The following is a 21127-nucleotide window of genomic DNA, read 5'->3' on the forward strand; positions in this document are numbered from 1 at the left end:
ATATATATATATATATATATATATATATATATGTGTGTGTGTGTATATACAGATGCCAATTACCATAATTGTAAATTAGATGCTCAAATAAATGTTGGCTATAGTACATTAGGGTGCATTGGCTTGTGGAAAACATATTTCTTGTCCATAATCCTGAAAAACTACCTCTTTTAAGTTTAAGTATCCCAACTGCTGTTAAAACTGCCATACAAATAACATGAAATTGAATTGAATCAAATGAACGTAGCATTCAAGACTAAGATTTCAATCCCGAACTATCAAATTAGGTATGATTCTTGTTTTAACGCTCCATTAGCCACACGCGGCTGTCAACAGTATGCAAGCGTGAACAGGTGCTTTCTCTTTCACTCGCTACTTCGGCTCCAATCAAAGGCTTGATAGCCTCAGGCTGCAGAAATAATGGTAGTGTGCAGTTTTTGCACACACTGATGCTATAGCTTCATTTCCAGTGGAGAATGTTTTGTGTACCCACCAGCGTACACTGTGATAGTGCTGAAAATGCACTAAGCCCTTATACAAATGTAAAAACAAGATAACTAAGTAGAGTGCTAAAAGTATTAAGAGTATACACAGTGGTATTGAAGAAACACTGAGACTCTGAGGCACTATTTTTTTTTCCTTGTCTCAGTCTCTTACACAACAGTATGTTAATGGAGAAGCTGCTGATCTCTAAATCTCCCAAACCAATGCTGCTTCATTAGAAACATTTAAGCTCTTTAAGGGTTTCTGATGGATGAACAGCCATTGTTGCCCTCTGCTACTTCACCTTTGTGTTTTCTGCCCCTCTGTCATCAATCTCTGCTCTCGGCTATTTCCCACACTGTCGCTTTGTCACTTTTGTTTTGCGTTAGCCATGCCCATGTTTAGCTCAGCTGAATGTGGTACCTCTCTACTCATCTCACGATCCACCAAAAACTACATATACCTTTATTTTTCTTTAGCATATAAGAAGCCTGCCAGTGTCTCTTTTCCCATATCCGCATAAATATGCAAACACCCACATCATAGTCACGGAGAAAGCCTTCCATCCATCCATCCTTTATTTTCAACTGATCGCTATTTGTCTCCAAAGCCACTTTGCACTCGTTTTTTTTTCCCCCCAGCATCATAGCTATGCGTCCTGATTCTTGTTCACACGTTCCTCAAGTATGTTAGCGGAACACATGTAATGTCACTGGTTGTGTCGCTATGACAACATGGCAGGGGGTGATAGCGAGTCAGAGAGGAAAAGATGGGAAGAGAGATTGAAAAAGAGACACTTCACATGTTTTTTCCCCTATTTGAACTGCATTAGAATAAGAGAGGAATATAAGCGTATACTGTGATTGAGGTGAAAATTGTACAATTCTTAAACACAAATATGTGTGGGTATGTGTTTGTGTGTGTAGGGTGTGTTTTAAAGAGAGATGTGGATTACAGGGAAATGTGTGAGACATGTAACATTTAAACAATAGAATTTTTTCTATATGTTGACAATAAACAATTGGTGTTGCAGCTCCTGAACTGGCCTTCAAAACATCACCTTCTCTTTACTCCTCGTTCAGACAGTATACAAAATATGAACAGAACAGACGCCATCAGAATCTATATAATGCCGTTCCTTGAAGTAAAAAAATTAATCCGAGTGTGAAATCGCATTAAAATTGGACCAGACATCAATAATACAGTCGGGTAGAATAAAAGTAAGAACGACGTCACAAAATGAATATTAAATAAACCTACGACAAATTGTTGTTAATGAAGACGGCTCACATTTGTGATTGGGAGAGGAGGAGCATTTAATATTTTTTTCCCTTTTTTTATTCATAAGGATCCCAAGTTGCTCATTCTCTGCATTTCAGCACAGCTTAAAGTCTTGTTGTCATAGCGACTCAGTGAGAAAAATCTCCGAAGTATCCTAAGAGCTCCAACCAGTGGAATACTGAAAAATGAGGCAGCGGTGATGATGAATTATAACCTTTGTGTAATAAACATGAATTTTAACTCATTTTCTAAACCATTACATATATCTGTATTTAGGACTGAGATGGATTGGTGAGTATGAAATTATAGTGGGGTAATTAATTTGTACAAACTGAAGTGTTTGACATCTAAGTTGCCTAGTATTACTATTACAAAATATACGTGGTTTGGTTTAAAAGAATAATGTTATAAATGGCGAATATTGGTGGAGATGGCTTGAATAATGTGTGTGGAAAAATAACAATTCCGCCATTTATTATACAAAATAACACTTTTTAAAGGAAAGTGTGGGATGATAAATGGCGGAGTTGTGATTTTTAATCTTAGAACCAGAAAGAATTGCATCAGGTGGGAGAATATGAATGTGAACGCTGCCACTTTTGGTGTTTAGTAAATAGAAAAAAAAAACTTGCCTCTGGTACCATGTGTTGCAATGTTAAATCCTTTCTAATACAATCTTTATGAAATGATCTAGTCATATTTAAAAAAAATAAACAACCAAAAGACACCCGTTAGCTACATTATTATCTCTAAATCCTCTCCTTATAACTTTACTTTTGGTGTTAAGGCAAACTTCAGCTCTAGCCATTGGGTAATTTTATTAGCGCTCCATTCGGTAATAGCCACAGAGGGAAGCATCATGCTACTGAGAACATGTTGAGTGCAGTTGCAGGTTGGCATGCTGTTAAAAGCTTGGAATAAATTTCACGCCGATTGAGATGGTGCACTTATTCCAATCATTAGCCCTGTTTCATAGCATTTCAACCTGCAACACGAATTTCATTATAAGCAGTCTATTGCTGTAATTAAGCATTTTTGACAACTTTCTTTTGAAGATGTATTCACCTAGATAGCTAGACTTCCCGGTTTCCACTCTCAACTCGTCACGACTAAACTAGATTTTTAGATTTAGATGAATTATCATCATTCATGTGCTACACAGACAATTACTTTTTAAGTCTATTAAACAGTTATATATACTAAAGTCTAGTCATAAAATATGCAGATATGCATTTGTTTGTATCAAACTTGTCAATTTTTATATGTGTAATTTTCTAGGGTTACTTGTCAAATTATTAATTTGTTTGTTCATTCATTCATTCATTCATTCATTCATTCATTCATTTCAATCAAAATAATCTTGATTCATCTCTTGGTGCCTTAATTTGTTCACTAATTCACACTGTCATATACATTGAGTGCCAAGTCTCTCCTGTTCACATTTCTTGTGATATTTTATATAAAAAGACCCTGAAGCTTTCAGTGCAAAACACACACACACACACACACACACACACACCCACACACCCACATGCACACACACACGCACACAATAACCCATTTGGAAAGAGAAATAATAGAACTCATATCTCTCACTCTCTTTATCTCTGTCAGCTCACGCTCTCCTCTCAGTTCTCCTCTTTCCCACTTTTCAATTCTTTATCGCTCTCCTCTGTAATTTCTTTCTTTGCTCACTCTATCATTCACCCTCTCTTTCTGCACTCCTCTCTCTTTTGTTCCTCTTTCAGGTACTTCAGTAACATCACTCTGTCGGGACGAGACTACTCCTTTAATGATGATGGCTATTTAGCCAATCCACTGGTGGATGTAATCTCCTACACTGCAGGTCGTGGCTGGGAGGAGGTGAGGCCAAGCCTTGATGATGCATCATTCCTTCATTCATACAGTCACTCAGTTATTTATTCATCTTTTACATTCATTCTTTTAGTCAGTTGTTTAGTCAAAATAATGTTATTTAGTATATCAGTGTAACATTTGGCCTGCATCCAAGCTAAATGGGAAACAGCAGCATTAACATGCCAGGGCTAGCCAGCAATTTATATTCACATTGGCATGAAAACAGAACCCCAAGACTCAAGTATCCAAAAGGATTTTTATAGAGTACATTTATTGATTGTCAAAATTAAAGTCTGTCAAAATTCCTATCACGTCCTTAATGGATGATTTCCACATTTAACAGGATTATCAATAATAGGCTGAAGAAAAATGCCTTAATATTATATGAGTAACATTCGATCGTATGTAGGTGGGCTGGTGGGAGAATGGCGTGCTGCGTCTGCGATACCCGCCCTGGTCACGTTACGGCCCGTTCCTCAAACCGCTCGATGACAGTCAACACCTGCGGGTAGTCACTTTGGAGGAGAGGCCCTTTGTCATTGTGGAGCCAGCTGACCCTGGAACTGGCTCGTGCATCCGGGACTCTGTGCCGTGCCGTCTACCCCTTAACACCAGGTCAGAGGCTCGTTTCATTTCTCTCTTCTGTTTATAAAAAATGTGACCCACTTTATATATTTATTTTCTAAAAGTAAGAACAATGATAAAAAGGTTGACAGGACAGTAGTAAATTCAAGGCAAATGTCTTTGTTATAACTTTAACTAATGCTACTCTACACTACAGACCTTAATGTCATGGGAAATTAAGGAGTTTCATGAAATAATATGCATCTCACATGCCCACACACACACACACACACACACACACACACACACACACACACACACACAGAATAATGGGGGGTTTCCCAGTACTCTTTAACACTGAAGTCTCTTTAGTGACTGATGAAATTACTTTAGATTTATTAAGCCATATATCTTGATCCACTCGTACTAGACAGTAGTAAAAATGTGTTTTTCTAACATGAATTTTTTTTTAAACAAACCAATATTAGTATCATTCAGATTACAATTGTGCATTAAAAAATGTGACCATGTATATAACTATTTAATTTATCAATCACAGTTTGCTAAAGAGATTTGCAGATGTTATAGATATATGCATTTTCTACCCATATAAACCATATCTTCATAGAGTGCACAAAAACATTGTCATGTTTGACTAAGGTTGGGTTTTCCCAACATCCTGATTTTCAAAAACATCCTATATTATAGTGTGAGGTTTGGGGAAAACCACATATTGCTGGAAATCAGGTGTCCCAATTTCTTCGTCCATATACAGTTATTTCTGTTTCATCTGTGATTAGATTTTTAACAATTTGTCTAATAAACATAGAGACTTCAATTGTGGATACACACACACATTTTATTGCCAACAGTTTAAAATCTCACTCATGCAGAAAGTTATATATTCAATTCAGTTCAGTTCGATTTAGTTAATTAATTCAATTTACTTCAATAAAATTGTATTTGAATAGCACTTTGAACAATAAACATTGTCACAGTGTCATAAAATGTCCATTAAATATATTTCACCATTAGTTTCATATAATTCCATTATCACATAGAGAGATGTCTTACTACTACAGTATTATAAATAAAGACATTAAAGAGAAGTAGAAGTTACAACACAGGAATCAGAGTAAATTTATTCTCCTTTTCCTATTATATACACTATACAAGGCAGTATCAACAATTTTCGAGACTAATGGTGCTAACTGGTGCAATTCTGTATGTGATTTCATCACATTCAGCATAAAATTAATCATATATGTCACAGTGATGTTTGACATGACATACGTTTGACATATGGTGATGCTGCAATAAGCCGTTCGTGGTGTTTTGATTGGCACGCACACTTAAAGAGCTGAAGAACATCACTGGAAGATAAGAAGGGTTCGGGAAGACCTTGAACGAGCTCAACCCCCCAAAAATGTCGAAACCATTCGGCAATATGTGCATGATGATCGACTGAGAGCAATCCACATGATCTCACTTCCGTACCCACCTAACTCACCAGATATGGCTCCAAAGATGAAGATCCAGCTCAAACCTTGCTGTTATGACACTATTGTGGAGATCCAGCACAAATCGCAGAAGGTGCTTGACACGCTTTGAAAAGTAGACTTCCAGGACACATTCCAAGAAGTGGCAGGAACGCTGGGTGCTGTATTGCTGTGCAAGGGGACTATTTTAAAGGTGATCATGTGTAAACAAAGATAAATAAAGTACTTTCCTGTAAACAGAGCTAGTCTTAAAAGTTTTTGATACCACTATGTGTGGGGGTCCGAGAAACTGGAAGTCATTTACTTAACAGTACTTTTCTGAAGATCAAAATTCATGTTAGCTAAGTGATTTGTTTCTTATAACATTTTCTCTTTCTTATCCTCGAATCTCTCTTGGTCTTTAGGGGTACATTTATTTGAATAAAGTTATAGGGACACATTATGTAGAAAACTGTCCCTTCTGTTGAATGTCCATTGTAGAAAGCGCTATACTAGGAAAGTTGATTGAATGTAACGGAAATTGTTTCCCCTCTAAAGCTCATTAAAATAACCGTCACATTTCAAACAAAGCAGTCAGTAACATTTACTTCAGAAAAGGTGCTGTTTGTTAGGTAATCTGCTTATTAATGTTGGTGAGATATTTTCTTCTCTGGTACAATAATGTTATTTAATAATGTTACGGTATTCAGCAGACGCGCTTATCCAGAGCGACTAACAGCTGAAGAGTTGAGGGTTAAGAGCCTTGCTCAAGAACCCAGGAGTGGCAGCTTGTTGGATTTGTGATTTAAACTCACAACCTTCCAATCAGAATTCTCACATCTTATCCACTGATCGAACTTCCACATAGTTATTATGGATTTGGGCAGATGTCAATTTACTTTCCACTTACAGGTAAAAACAAATGCATGTGACAGCACGTCACACAGCGAGTGTGGATTCAAACCCAAATATAACGGAAAACTTATAATGGATGCTTCTTGAAAGCTTTTAGTGTGAATAGGCTTTTATTAGCCTTATTATGTTGAAGAGGGAATGATATGAATAGTGAACCTCTATGAAACTGGGTTGTAAGATATTAAACAAGACTTCATAAGGCTGAGCTTAAAGTCAGAAATATGTCTGTCTTTGTGCTAAGAGAGGCTTTCTGCAGGCAGTAGCGCACATGGATATTTTAAACATAAATTGGTTTGAAAAGTCCCTCTGCGCCTGTGAAATTTCACATTACTATTAAAATAATTGTAAGATCAGTGATCAAAGTTAGATTCATTTTTATAATTTTTTTACAGCAGCAAAGCAGGTATAATAAAAAAGTAAGCTAAGCTACTATACTGTTTTAAGGTCTATTTCCATAAAGTTTCCCAATGAATGTACATAAACCAAAGCACAAACCTACACAAACCTAAAAAAAATCCAAACTCAACCCATGAAGTGTGGAAGAACATTGTCAAGAGCAAGAGATTTCTTTTCTTTTTCTTGCTATTTCCTAATAACAATATATAACCCCAATTTCAAAGTTGGGACACTGTGTAAAATGTAAATAAAAAACAGATAAACCTATATTTTTTCACAAGATAAAATAGAAAATATAACAAATGTTAAAACTGAAAAAATGTAACATTTTACTGATAAAAATAAGGTAATTTTTTAATTTACTGGCTGCAAAATGTCAGTTGGTTTGGGGCAACAAAAGGCTTAAAAAGTAAGTGTTACCCAAAAGAAACAGCTGGAGGAACATTTTGCAACTAATTAGGTTAATTAGCAACAGGTCAGTAACATGACTAGGTATAAAAAAGTACCTTAGAGAGGCAGAGTCTCCATTAGAATTGAAGATTGGGATTGAGAGTTTCACCAACCTGCAGAAAACTGCATCTATAAATCATGGGTCAATTTCAGAATAATATTCCTTTACATAAAACTTTGAATAATTTGATTATTACATTTAATACCGTACATGATATCATCAAAATATTTTGAGAATCTGGTGAAATTTCTGTTTGCAAGAAACAAGAACGAAAATCAATATTGGATGTCCATGATCTTCTGGCCCTCAGGTGGCAATACATTAATATCAGGTATAATTCTGTAATGGAAATAACTGCATTGGCTCAGAAATACAGTACCTCCACAATCACTGTCTATAAACATAGTTCACCAATCCATCCACGAATGTAAGTTATATCTCTATCATGAAAAGAAGAAGCCATACGTGAACATGATACAGAAACGATACAATCCTCTCTGGGTCAAAATTAATTTAAAATGGACTGAGGCAAAGTGGATAGCAAATCAAAACGTTCAATTATTAAAGGAAACCAAGGATGCTGCATTCTCAGGACTAAAGAGGATAGGGATCACCCGGTTTGTTAGCAGAGCTCAGTATAAAAACCTGTATCTCTGATGTATGGGAGAGTGATTAATGATTAGTCATTAGTGCCTATAAAATGGGCAGCTTTCACATCTGGAAAGTCACCTTTGCTGAAAGGCACATATACTGTTTTTAGCTCAGTAAATGCATCCATCAAGTCTTTTTTCATTGAAGACATTATTTTTCTGCAAGACCATGTTAAACCACATATTGCATCTATTACAACAGCATGGCTTCGTAGTAAATGAGTCCAGGTGCTGACACCAATTGAAAACATTTGGCACATCGTGAAAGGAAAAATTTGACAAAAACAAGCCAGGACTGTGGAGGAAATAGAATCCTGTATCAGACACAAATAGGACAACATTTCTCTTCCAAAACTCCAGCAACTGGTCTCCTCAGTTCAAAATGAGGAATGAGATTTTGTTTTTTAAATGGTACATTTCCTCAGTTTAAACATTTAATATGTTTTCTATGTCCTATTTGAACAAAAATAGGTTTATGAGATTTGCCAATCATTGCATTTTGTTTTTATTTACATTTCACCCAGGGTGCCATTTTGGAATTCGGGTTGTATACTATTGTAAATGTTTTTGAAGGTCCATTTTAGAACAATTTGTTTATATACAGATGTGTACGTGCAAGAGAACATGCACAACCATATGATAATGCTCAAGGCTAAGCTAGGAGAGAAACACAAGCAAGGACAAAAACATCATGACCTGAGGAACAGACACGTGCGTCACAAGAGAACAAAGACACTTACGGAAATCACATTACACTGAATTGATCCTAAATGAACAAATCATGTATCGATGAACACATAATCCTAATAACATGTTAAAATGTGAATTATTTAAGAATGAATTGTCAAGGTGGCCTGCGCTGGCGCATTTTCTGCTTGTTGTTTAGGCTGTAATATTTTTATTTTTTTTACTTGGACAGAATTATAAATAAGACTTGGTAGTATTTATTATTAGCTAGATTGTTCTCTGAAAGAATCAGTAGGCTTTGAAAACAATAATTAATACAATTTAAAAAAGGAGGTAATTATAGGAATGAGTCCCCTGAGTCTGCTGATGACCCTGGAGCTGTAAAGTGACAGTGATTTCCTTTCACTGCTGTGATGTTTGTGCAGAGGGCAGAAATAAATACATTTCACATGCTGGAAAAGCAACATGAACAGATGGAAGCTGAATCATATATATATATATATATATATATATATATATATATATATATATATATATATATATATATATATATATATATATTTTTTTTTTATTTTTTTTATTGTATGCATTTATTGTGTGATATTGTGTTCACCTCATAATAAGTACTACAGAATTCTTAAACTATATATCCAAATATCTGTGGAAACCTGATCATAAGATTCAAATGCGTTTAAAAAAAAATCTCATATTACAATAACCTCCACTCTTCTGGGAAGATGTTCTCCAGATTCTGGAGGATTTGTGATCATTCAGACAAAAGGGTGTTAGTAAAGTGAAGTACTAATGTAGGCCTGGAGTGCAGTCAGCATTCTGATTCATCCCATAGGTGTTCAATAGGTTTGGTTTCAGGGCCCTATAGCAGGCCATTGAAGATTTTCACTCTATGTAAACCGTATCTTGCTTGTTCATTTGAAGGAAAATTGCATGCTGTAGCTTGCAAACACGTCCTATACACTTGTGTGCCAACTGTGTGGTAACAGTTTGTTGGTGAACCACACATGTCTGGAAACATCAGCCGATACTTTTGCCAAGTTAGAGTTTCATATTAATATTTTCATAGGCATCAATATTCACTTTGTATTAGTGTAGTAATCTGGTCCTGCTTAAGCCCTAGTTAAGTTTATTGCATGTAAGTAGTGCATAAATAGGTTATCTACCTACATCATGAACATCAGGCATGCTTTACATCACGAACTAGCAAAGAAAGCATCAAAAATGTTCTCACTGAAGAGTTTGTATTCCCTGTACTCAAGATGAAGACACACTCTTAAGTAAGAACATCTAGTACAGCACTGAGTTCCCTTTTTTCATTTTCTCTGCTATTATGATTTTAGATACATTATACAGTTTGACAAATGAATACGTTTGTTTGGAATCAGATTTAATTTCCTTTGCTATTTGTGGTGAGTTAAAATTTGTCACTTGTAAATAAGATTTTCAACATTTTAGTAAATTTGTTACAAATTTCTATTTCAGGAAGATCATGCAGAAATAAACAAATATTTATGTCATTTTCATTATTTAATTAATTCATGTTGATTCATTTGGGTTTATGAAATATATGGCTTTAGAAATCCCTTCTACACTTTTGTATGTATATATAAAACCAAAAAATATTTCATATGAAAAACGGACAATGTATGAGAGGCCATTAGCCTTGCAGCCTGTGCGCATGGAAGTGATTCATTTCTTTGTGATGTCGGAAAACAAATACGTGCGGTCTTGTCGCTTTTTTGATATTGATGTTTGTATGCAAGATGCCTCCTGCTTTCCTGTTCTCAGTCTGCCTTCATTATTCACTTCTTCTACCCACAGTGCTTAGGCATGAGATGTAGCTTCAGGATGTACCTTCAATGATATCAGCAATTTAGGTTTATTGTGCTGAACATGGTTCTGGACTCTATGCTGGAATTATTCTCTTTGTTTCACAACTTCCTTCTGTCATATCTTTTTTTTTTTTTTTTTGACTTCACTTTGAACAAAGCTTCTGTCACATTTTTTTTTTCTTCAATTACAGCGTGGTGTTGGAAGGCATACATTCCATGAAGCATTGCTGCAAAGGTTTCTGCATTGATATCCTCAAGCGACTGGCCAAAATTGTAGGTTTCACATATGATCTCTACCTGGTGACTAATGGAAGGCATGGGAAGAACATAGATGGAGAATGGAACGGGATGGTTGGGGAGGTGAGAGGCCTTTATATACTCATCTTTCTTCATGCTGTTTATATCATTTGTTCATAAGACTTACTTTTAATATAATGGTACAAAATTGAATGAATTGATTCTAATGCTGTTTTAATTTGCAAGGCTGAAGGATTGAACTTGGATTATTCCAAAGTATTTCGGAGCATAAAAAACTCTGCACAGATAGTAACTTGAGCACTGATTCATGCTTCTGTACTGCTCTTCTTTTTTTTCTCATCAAAATGATTATTATTGCAAAAATTTGTAGAAGTAGTATGTGTCTACCAGTGGTGGACGAAGTACACAAACAATGTATTCTGGTTTAATTTGAGATTTACGCTGTTAAATATTACTCTAGAAAAAAAAGCTCTCAAAACTTTCACTTGAGTTAAACTACAGAAGTATGTGCCCTACTTATGTATCTACTTAAGTATCCAGAGTACTATGATTTATTATGGCTGTAATGTTCCTATTATTTTGCTTAATCACCTCAGTTTATGTGAAAAGAGTCGAGTGTTACTCTTAACACAACAGTCTATTAATAAAAAGATTTTAATGAGTCAAACACTGATTGATATATATTAAAATGATCATGAGCCCAATAACTTCTAATCAACGTCTTAAAGCAAATAAGACCATGGGTGTTGTGCCGAGTCAGGAGTTTCTTTCATCATATATTTCTCTCAAAATTTCCTTCTTGCTGTTGCTGAACGTTATGTTCGCGCTAAGTAGATACGCCAAACAGCAATCAAAACGAGTTCAAAACAGAGCGCACGCTCAACCCTGATTGGTGGCTTGCTGCCTGATTGTCCAGTCAAGTTTTTATCTGCTCATAAATAAAAGGGAACGACTGATTTCACAAAATGTAGTTGAGTTAAAAGTAAGATATTTGACTTTGAAATGTAGTGAAGTTCAAGTAAAAGTCTCCCTGAATGAAAATACTTCATTAAAGTACAGATATGTGAAAAAACTACTTTAATACACTAACGAATTACATTAATTTTGTTACTCTCTACCACTGGTTTCCAAAGTATATTACTATCTGTTCAAACATATAATAAGGCAGTGGTCCCCAACCTTTTTTGTGCCACGGACCGGCCTTTAAGAAGTGGCGGATAAATACAACAAAATAAAATGATACGACCGCCATGAAAACTGGTATTTACTAAATATAATAATAAACATGAATCCACTGTGTTGTTTTTTTGTTCATTTTGCTAGCTTGGGGGTTTCAATTTAACGGTAATGTATTATGTGTAATGTATTAGCCCCTTTAAGAAGGTAGCGGATGGAGTTAAGACAGGTGACCGAAGCAAACATCTTCACATGCTTAAAGAGTGAGTCATAGACAGATGTGGTGGAGAGAATTTTCTAGAATAAAACATCGTTCAGAATCAGATAATAAATAAAACAAAAATAATGTAAGTTATGTATTCTTTTTGTGCTACCTGGAACCTATTGACCCAGGGGTTGGATACCACTGTAATAAGGTTCACATTGCTTCACCAGAATAATGTAATAAAATCTGTAGTAAAAGTCACATAACATAATATACAACAGTGCAACAATACTTCATCAGCTAGTTTTAAAGTAGTAAAAGGAGAACACAAATAATAAACAGTTGCACTTTTTAGTGCAAAAATCTATACATTAATAGTTAATGCACATCGCATAGCCACAGGAGTAAAATCATTATTTTTATTAGATATCTTGCCTATGTAAAGAATCGTATTTTTACTGTTTTGCCGTTCAGCATTGCTCTGAAACATTTTTCCAAAGCATAAGTCCTTAAACATTTGATAAGCAGAGATGATATTCTCTGCACTGATATTCTCTGAGTGCTTTCAGAGTCTGGATTCGTGACTTTTTGCAGACCTCCTTGGTGGTGATAAGTGGTGAGGACATTGCTGGAGAGTCCAGCAGCTTGATTAGCAGTTTAATGTTTCCCAGATTATCCGTAGAAGTGGTTCTGCTGGGAAGGCATGTTAGGATGAGTCATGCAGCGAGGTGATTTTATTGTAAGTGGAAGTGCTTTGTAGGCATCTCTAGACTAAGAAGCCGTCTTTGGCAATAAACCTGGTCCCCACGTTTAAATAAATAACTCCTTTAGGATGGTCTAAATCCTTTATCCAAGGTCACTTTGCTTTGTGGTATGCCGCCGGATTGCAAAATCACTATATTTAGGTACATTAACAGTTGAAAGCTGTAAGCTTTCTTTGCTACTTTTTTAAAATGAACAAGTCAACGTGTACTTATATGTTGCAGATGTTCCATTTCTAAGACTTAGATTTTCATAACTGTTGTGGTGGTTGTATTATTTACCAGGTGGTGTCCAAACGAGCAGACATGGCAATCGGCTCACTAACTATCAATGAAGAGAGGTCAGAAGTTGTTGAATTCTCGGTTCCCTTTGTGGAGACTGGCATCAGCGTTATGGTCTCTCGGAGCAACGGCACCGTCTCTCCATCTGCTTTCCTGGGTGAGTCATTGTGATTTTGGGTTTTGTTCTAGTGCCTTCTCAACCACAGAGCTAAATACACATTTAATTTTCCTTAGAATTTTTCCAAATTCTCTATATTCCCATTCTGTTTATTGTGTCTGCTCAGGGTTCAGATGCTATGATAATGATGGAAAATTCTGAGCTCAAATCCGACTGTCACAGGCAGCATGTTGGACTCTAATCTGCACTGCTTAGATTGTAGGTTTCATCCTTGTTAGTTGCTTTAAAGAAAAAGCTGAACTACTTTAAGATTAAATTTTTATTCCCTAATGTGTATCTTTTTCTTTTTCACATGATTTTTCTTAGTTGCTATTTCGCATAAAGGTGGAAAAATTTATGATATAATGTATTTTGGTTTAATCTTTCGGCCATTTTAGCAGAGCTTTGTATATTTTTATACCCACCAAACATATTTCTGATACACAGGCATTACCTCTCAATAACCTTTCTCTTTATCTCCCTGTGTTTGCAATATATCGTATAATTGAAACTGAACTAGGTATAATAATAACTCTATGGAAATTCACAGTATGTGCTCTGTCCTGAGATTGTGAGCAATAATGGAACATTGGTTTTTATCTCCCAAATAACTACTTTTTTTTATAATTGGAAGAGGTCATTAGCGTTTCAGCAGAGTTTCAAATGTGTAGGGCTGTGAATAAAGACTATAATTTTTTACATTTTATTGAATGGTAAATATAAATGGTGGTGCTTTGCCCTTTTGGCTTTCTACAGACAAATCGCCACTGAATGTCTTACAGAAATGCGGCATAAGACTGAAAGATTCTGACAATGAATCACTAAAACATTACTGGAAATCCAAACAAACTAAAAGAGACAGTGATAAATTGGTGTGAACCAAGTGGAGTGAAAAAGGCTGTTTTCTCATGAGACATCGGAGCAATAAAATGTCAATAACCCTAGGTCCAATCCAGTGTCAAACTAAAACGAGCAATGTCTAACTGATCAGTTCATCAATGTGTAAGCATCAAATTCTGAGATTCTTCACACAAAACTGGACCGTATACTCCTCCTTGTGCACAAAGACAATGGAGCTTGACCAGTCATTGTGAGACTTCTCAATTACCCACATATGGAGAAAGAGCCTAGGGCTCATTGCAAAACCACCTGTTTTATGTTCAGGCAATCAGTACTGGCAGGTGCTCACGATCACTCCTTGAGGAAACTCAATGTCATGCTCTATGAGATTACTGTGACCAGCTTAAGGGGAAAACACATAGGAAGTCTCCCCCTGCAACTTTGATCTTTGCGAAAGGAAAAGGTGGTTTCCACACATGAGTGGATTTAGTCTCACTTTTTAGATTCACCTCTGGTACCTTTCGGGGGGGGAAATCGCTGTGACCAAAACCATGTGGATTTTTCATTATTTTTTTTGGGAGATTTAGGTGGCTTATCTGCAATGCTTTGCCTCTATCTGGTTACCTTATCTAATTGTCAATGCCCCGACTCGAAGAAACCCTTTTGATCTCAAAGTGAAAACTTGTGCAGCCAAGTTCTCCTATTTATACAGCCAGGGCTGACATTCTTCAAGCTATAGCACAGCATTTGATGAAGTCATTCCACTAATCATTCCATTATCCATTTGAGGATGGTAAGAGCTTGTACAATTTGACATAATTTCTAATCATTCGTTAAAATCTGTGAAGTGTGCAAAAAATGAAAAAAGTACCCTGAATGGACAGAAAATCTTTCAGTACATTGAGCATGGAGATCACTCCGAAGAGTTCCTTTACAACACAAAGTTTACAGATTCTTCTCATGTGGCACTAATCCCTCGTTTTCCACTGCATAATCCACTAAGTGAGCTCAGGGTGGCTCAGGTTTTCATCCCATTACACTACATACCAATACCTCCCACTAGCACACTAGTCCCTAAAATTTAGGCAATTACTTCCAAAATTAAGTGGATGTTTGAGGCACGGACGAACCACCATCCATATTTTATGCTTGTTATGTCGCCAGAATTGAATGATGGCACCAGAAGTTATTAATGAATATCCCCATGCACATACATCATCTTCATCTTTTTTTTGGTTCCTCAGTCAGCAGCCACCTGTGACAGGCATTGTAAAGGTGCTAGCCAAAAACAAATGGTTGGATGCCCTTGCTGAGGTTAGGGTCAGAGATGACCTTGCTCGTTATAGCTTTGTTTGCTAGCCTACGTCTGTAGTGCGTGGAAATAGCCAGGAAAGATTCACCATTGGTGGACAAGCAATAGGTGGATGGACTGGAAACAGCACACAGTAAGAAGAAAAAAATATTGATCATGTCATCAAATAAATTAAAACTAAAGTAATGAGTCTGGTTTAGAATACCAGAAAAATCTACTTAAGTACAGTAACAAAGTAACTTCATTACTTCCTATCTTTGGTTAGTGTCTTGAAACACCACTATTTCTCATGAGCTTGACTTTCTGTATTATAACCTTCTATAAACTATGTTAACAGTCAAAACTTGGCTTGCATGTAATCTTTACAGGGAATTCAACTGATAGTAACTTACTAGGGCCCACAATTTTAAGTACAGTAATGCTCCACTTTACCGTGGTTCGAATCTCGTGCCCCCCGGTTTATCGTGGAATTGCGTTTGCCACATAATTAATTTGTTTGGCTGATTTTCCAAAAAAGACCAAAAGACTTATAGGGAATTGTTTTTTTTGGAGTTTTATGTTGAAATAATATTAATGTATTAAGATGTTAATACAGTATAGTACTTTATACATAAAATAGCATTTTTGGGGTAGTCCGTTTCCGTTTTTTTGTTTATCATGGGAATGAAACCACCACGATAAATGGGGCATTACTGAAAAAAGGAACCTACACAACATCAACAAATATATTATATTGTTTTTATAGCCATGTGTGTTTTTTCCCCAATCTGTTACCACAAAGTTGGAGACACACAACAGATCCATAAAGGTATGGTTTACATTGATTGCAGTGGAAGATCTTGAGTGTCCTGCTATAGAGCACTGACCTCAACCCTACTGAACACTTTTGGGATGCATTGCAATGCTTATAGCACCCCAGGCCTCCTCGCCCATAACCACACTACATATAGTGCATATATCTCTCCCTTTATTGTGGCTACAGTAGAAAGTCACCACACACTAATAAAGACCACATGTTTTAGATTAAATGCATGATGTGCTTGAGGGAGAAAAATCTTTACAAGTCGTTTCCTGTACATATATCTAAACTCATGATCTAATAAATATACAGGTGACAAAAGAAAAACCTAAATGAATGAGGGCAGATGACTCCAGGCTGGTGTAAGACATGATGCAATTAATCAGTGAACATGGTACCATGCTTTGTTCCACTTTAGAAAATGCTGAGCAAGTCAAGTTGACCTTTATTCTGCATCAAGATGTTCACTTTGGGCACGGATGGCAGGAGATTCAGTCGCAAAGATTGCTCAACTGGCTTGAGTTTCAATAGGAACAGTGGCTAAAATCTCATCTACATTTAGATTGACAAAAAAGATCACCTTGCTCAGGTGACAGCTCACATTCAAGAGTTCACTGGTTCAAAAAAAAGCCTAGTCATTGGTCTACATTTACACTGATCTGCATTTGGCAGACACCTTTTTCCAGAGTGACTTACAATTATATTGTTTATATGGCTAATCAAATTCAGTGTTAAGGGTCTTCTCGGGGGCACAGGAGCAGAAGCTTGGTGGTGCTACGATATGAAAGGACAAATAATTTACTATTTCCATACATAGGAAAAGTAATTTTTGGCATTCTCTTTTGTCAAAATGAATTGGCCATAGCATTGGGTACCAACAAGAGAACTACAGTATATAGGCATATCCTTTACACTCAGGGTGCTTGGGACAGGTTATGCAGTGACAACATGGTTTGCTGGCATGGTTTGCATCTACTTGGTGAGGGTGGCTGCAAATTGATTCAATTAAACCAAGTTATTCTGAAAATGATGTAAAGTTTTTTAATGCCTTTCACAGACGCTAGACCTCAACCCAATGAAATACCTATTGGAGATTTTGGACATATTAGAAAGTGCTCTCTAGACAACCATTACACCTCCTGGAGGAATGAACTTCCAGTGCAGGTCCATGGCATTTATAGCATCTTAAGCACTCTGTCAGCTCTTGGTGGCATTCTTTTAGCTTCTAGTGGCATTTAGCCGGCCTTTGGTGCCTGTATTACACAATTAATCCTGAGTTTTGATTTCTGTGTCAAATGTTTATCTGTATCTTTTGAACAATGAGTATCTTGCCTTTATGTGATGATGTTTTTTCATGTGAATCATATTTTTTTTTTTCTGGCTCCCCACCCTTGTTGTTTTATTTGTTACCCCCAACACCTCCCCAACCCCACCTGTATACTTTCCTTTTTGTTTACAATCAGAGCCTTACAGTCCTGCAGTATGGGTGATGATGTTCGTCATGTGCCTGTCTGTGGTGGCCGTAACCGTTTTTATCTTTGAGTTTTTCAGCCCTGTTGGATACAACCGAAGTCTACAAAGTGGAAAGAGTAAGTGAAATTATTAAAAAGGATTTTTTTTCCCTCCGGCACATCTAGAAATGAAATCAGCAGTGCATAACTTTGGTTATTACCAGACTAAAATATGCAGTAATTTTTTATAATAATCTGAATCAGCAGAGCATGTCTGATTCTGCGTTCATACTGTACAGTCTTTTGCCTGCATTTCCTCCTGCCATCTCTAAGTTGTTCTAATGTTTGTTATTTCTCTCTCAGTGGCAGGAGGATCTAAGTTTACCATAGGAAAATCCGTGTGGCTGCTGTGGGCTCTGGTCTTTAATAACTCAGTTCCTGTAGAAAACCCGAGAGGAACCACAAGTAAGATCATGGTGCTGGTTTGGGCTTTCTTCGCTGTTATCTTTTTGGCAAGCTACACTGCTAACCTGGCTGCCTTCATGATCCAAGAGGAGTACATAGACACAGTGTCTGGCCTCAGTGACAAAAAGGTAATTCAATTATACTTATAGTGTTTTTATTTTATATATTTATATTTTTTCAGCAGGATTTTACAATTATGTATCATTTTGATTATGTTCAAGAACATGTTTTTTTTTTTTTGCTGATTGATTTTTATTAGTATTTGTAAGAAAAATTATATTTATATTTACATTTAAATGAATGGCATTTAGCAGATTTAAGATACCATCATTCTAAATTCTGTTGAGACGAATTATAGCACACTTTTAATATATATACAAAGACAAGCAGAGAAAAAAGTGTCAGATTAAGTGTTTCAGGAAGAGGGAAGTCTTTACCCATCATATGCACAGTAGAAAAAAATATACTTCCAAGCTCAATGCTTTCAGGCTTGGACAGCCACCTGTGTCAATGGAAACTGGTCTTGCTGACTGGCAGACCACAGGAAGTGAAGACAACTCCATGTAGTCTATGGCAACTCTGAACATTGACATCCCACAGGGATGAATGCTTAACCCATTGTTCTCCAATTTCATGCACAACTGTGTCGCTCAATGGTCACCTGAAGTTTTTGAAGAGGTCATCCTGAAGTAATAACACTACTGTCCTAAGCCTCAACGTACAGAAAACAGATCAGAATGCTATTAAAGTGATGGTGTAACAAAAACTTAGATATAATTGGTGATTTTTAGAAGGTTAAAGAGGAAGCGCATGCTTCTTAACACTTTTATATTGCCGTTGTGAATAGATTCACAGTGAAACTTGCTGCGTCTGCTCAATAACATCCTCACAAACTTCTGCCACAGTACTACTGAGAATCTACTGAGTTTTGGCAGATGCACTGCTACCAATCGTAAAGCCCTGCAGAGAGTATTAAAGGCAGCTGAGTGAATGGAAGGTGGCAAACACATTACTAACTTTAGTTTTATGGGACATTTACCACTTTATTCTCAGTTGCTCTGTTTCTGACGGCACATAATAAATTATCCTCTGCTGCACTTTTAACTATACTGTACATTCTCAGTTATTCTTTGCGGCTCTCTTAGTAGATATTGTCTCTAAGCACAATCCAATAGTATATTTAATTTGTGCTATTTGCCTTTATTTAATTAATTACCTAGTTTTCTTTAAAAAAAAAAACAATTAAAAAATATATATATTTTATGATTCATTTTTTTTATTTTATTTTATTTTTCCTGCTATACATGTGTCTTTTGAGTAGATTTTTTAGGTCTCACCACAAGCATGTTAATTTACAATAACCTCCAGCCTACTGTGCACATGAAAAATAAAAATGACTTTGACTTTGACTTTAATATTTATGCATTTTTTATTCCATTCCTTTCCTGGTGGGGGTTGTTGTGGCAACAGTCTGAGAAGGTCATCCCAGACCGGCCATAGATTCTGTCATCTCCAACATATTGTCTTCCAACCCAACCATTCAATATAATCTCTCCAGCAGGTCCTGGGTCTGACTCTATATCATCATTCGTTTGAATGTTTCTTTAGCAGGGCATCCTTACCCAAAACCGCCTTAACCGTATTCTACTATTTCATAGGAGAAGACCCTTTACTCCAAGCCTTTCTAGATCTGCCAGTCTTCTTACTCTAAGACAGAAATTATACCCAGAACCCTGGCAACAGTAATTTTGGCCTTATTCTTCTTCACTACCCTCAGTTCTCACACTCCAGCAAAAATGTTCCCTGGATATTTTAAATATTTATCTAGGACAAGGTCTATCCCATCACCTATAGAGAACATTCTACTGTCTTCCTGGAAAGAATCATGCCCTTAAAAATAGAGATGTTGGTTTTCATCCTGGCTGCTTGACTCACAGCAGCAAAACATTCATATTGGACGTCTAACGTCAGTTGATGCCAAGAGAGCAACCTCACCTGGAAATATACTGGACCCTTTTCGAACACTGACTGTGCCTTTTCTTTCTGGTTCTGAGAAACAACATACTGGAATGGAGACAAATGTTCATACAAATATATAATCACAGCAGTGGTGCATACACTTTTAGTGCCTTTCACAATGTCAAGGCACACCATCATAGGTCATCTCTAAATTCACAAAACACATGTGGACTGGTCTGGAATACTCCACATCTCAAAGCATTAATTGAAAGCATTGCATGAGTAAAACACTGGTCCAGTATTCCATAGACGTGGAGCATGCATTGCTCCATCTCCTAGATAGAGTCTTAAGATCCCTGGCATATTACTTTCCAAGTGAGGTTGAAGTGTACGAAGTGGTATCAAAAGGTTTGTAAAACTTATTTTGTCTATGTTTACACACTGTCACTGTCAAAATAGTCCCCTTGTCAGCAATACAGTGTTCCTTCCAGCTCTGGAATGGTGTCAAAGGACACTTTCACCTTTGAGCTGGATCTTTATCTTCGGGAAGAAGGTGAGGTACGCATGAGCCAAATCTGGCAAGTAGGGTGGGTGCGGAAGTAAGATCATGTTGTTTCCGGCAAGAAAATCGGTGACAAGCACAGCTCCTAATGTACACAGGACGATGTCTTTTGGCACCCTGACATATAAAGGTTGGTGCTCCCTGTGACTATGCGTGCTGCCCTCTGTTGGCATGTTACAAAACTAGTCTTGAAACTTTTTGATACCGCCTCGTAATTTCCATACATTTTGAACTCTGTGAACTCTATGTGTATTCCATATCTCCAGCTGAATTTCATTCCCCGGCATCCTG

At 36.6% G+C, this 21127-nt stretch overlaps 1 protein-coding gene across 1 annotated transcript in view; it reads left to right on the forward strand.

Annotated features, from left to right (window-relative positions):
* The window catches only part of grin2da (glutamate receptor, ionotropic, N-methyl D-aspartate 2D, a), a 63817-nt gene that overhangs the window by 34073 nt on the left and 8617 nt on the right, over positions 1-21127 (forward strand). Inside the window, 6 exon segments of the mRNA XM_046844398.1 lie at positions 3513-3627; positions 4031-4236; positions 10801-10969; positions 13295-13448; positions 17863-17988; positions 18214-18443. Coding sequence (XP_046700354.1) covers positions 3513-3627; positions 4031-4236; positions 10801-10969; positions 13295-13448; positions 17863-17988; positions 18214-18443 — 1000 coding nt within the window.

The sequence above is a fragment of the Silurus meridionalis genome, chromosome 29, assembly GCF_014805685.1.
Source record: "Silurus meridionalis isolate SWU-2019-XX chromosome 29, ASM1480568v1, whole genome shotgun sequence".
NCBI classification, from domain to species: Eukaryota; Metazoa; Chordata; class Actinopteri; order Siluriformes; family Siluridae; genus Silurus; species Silurus meridionalis.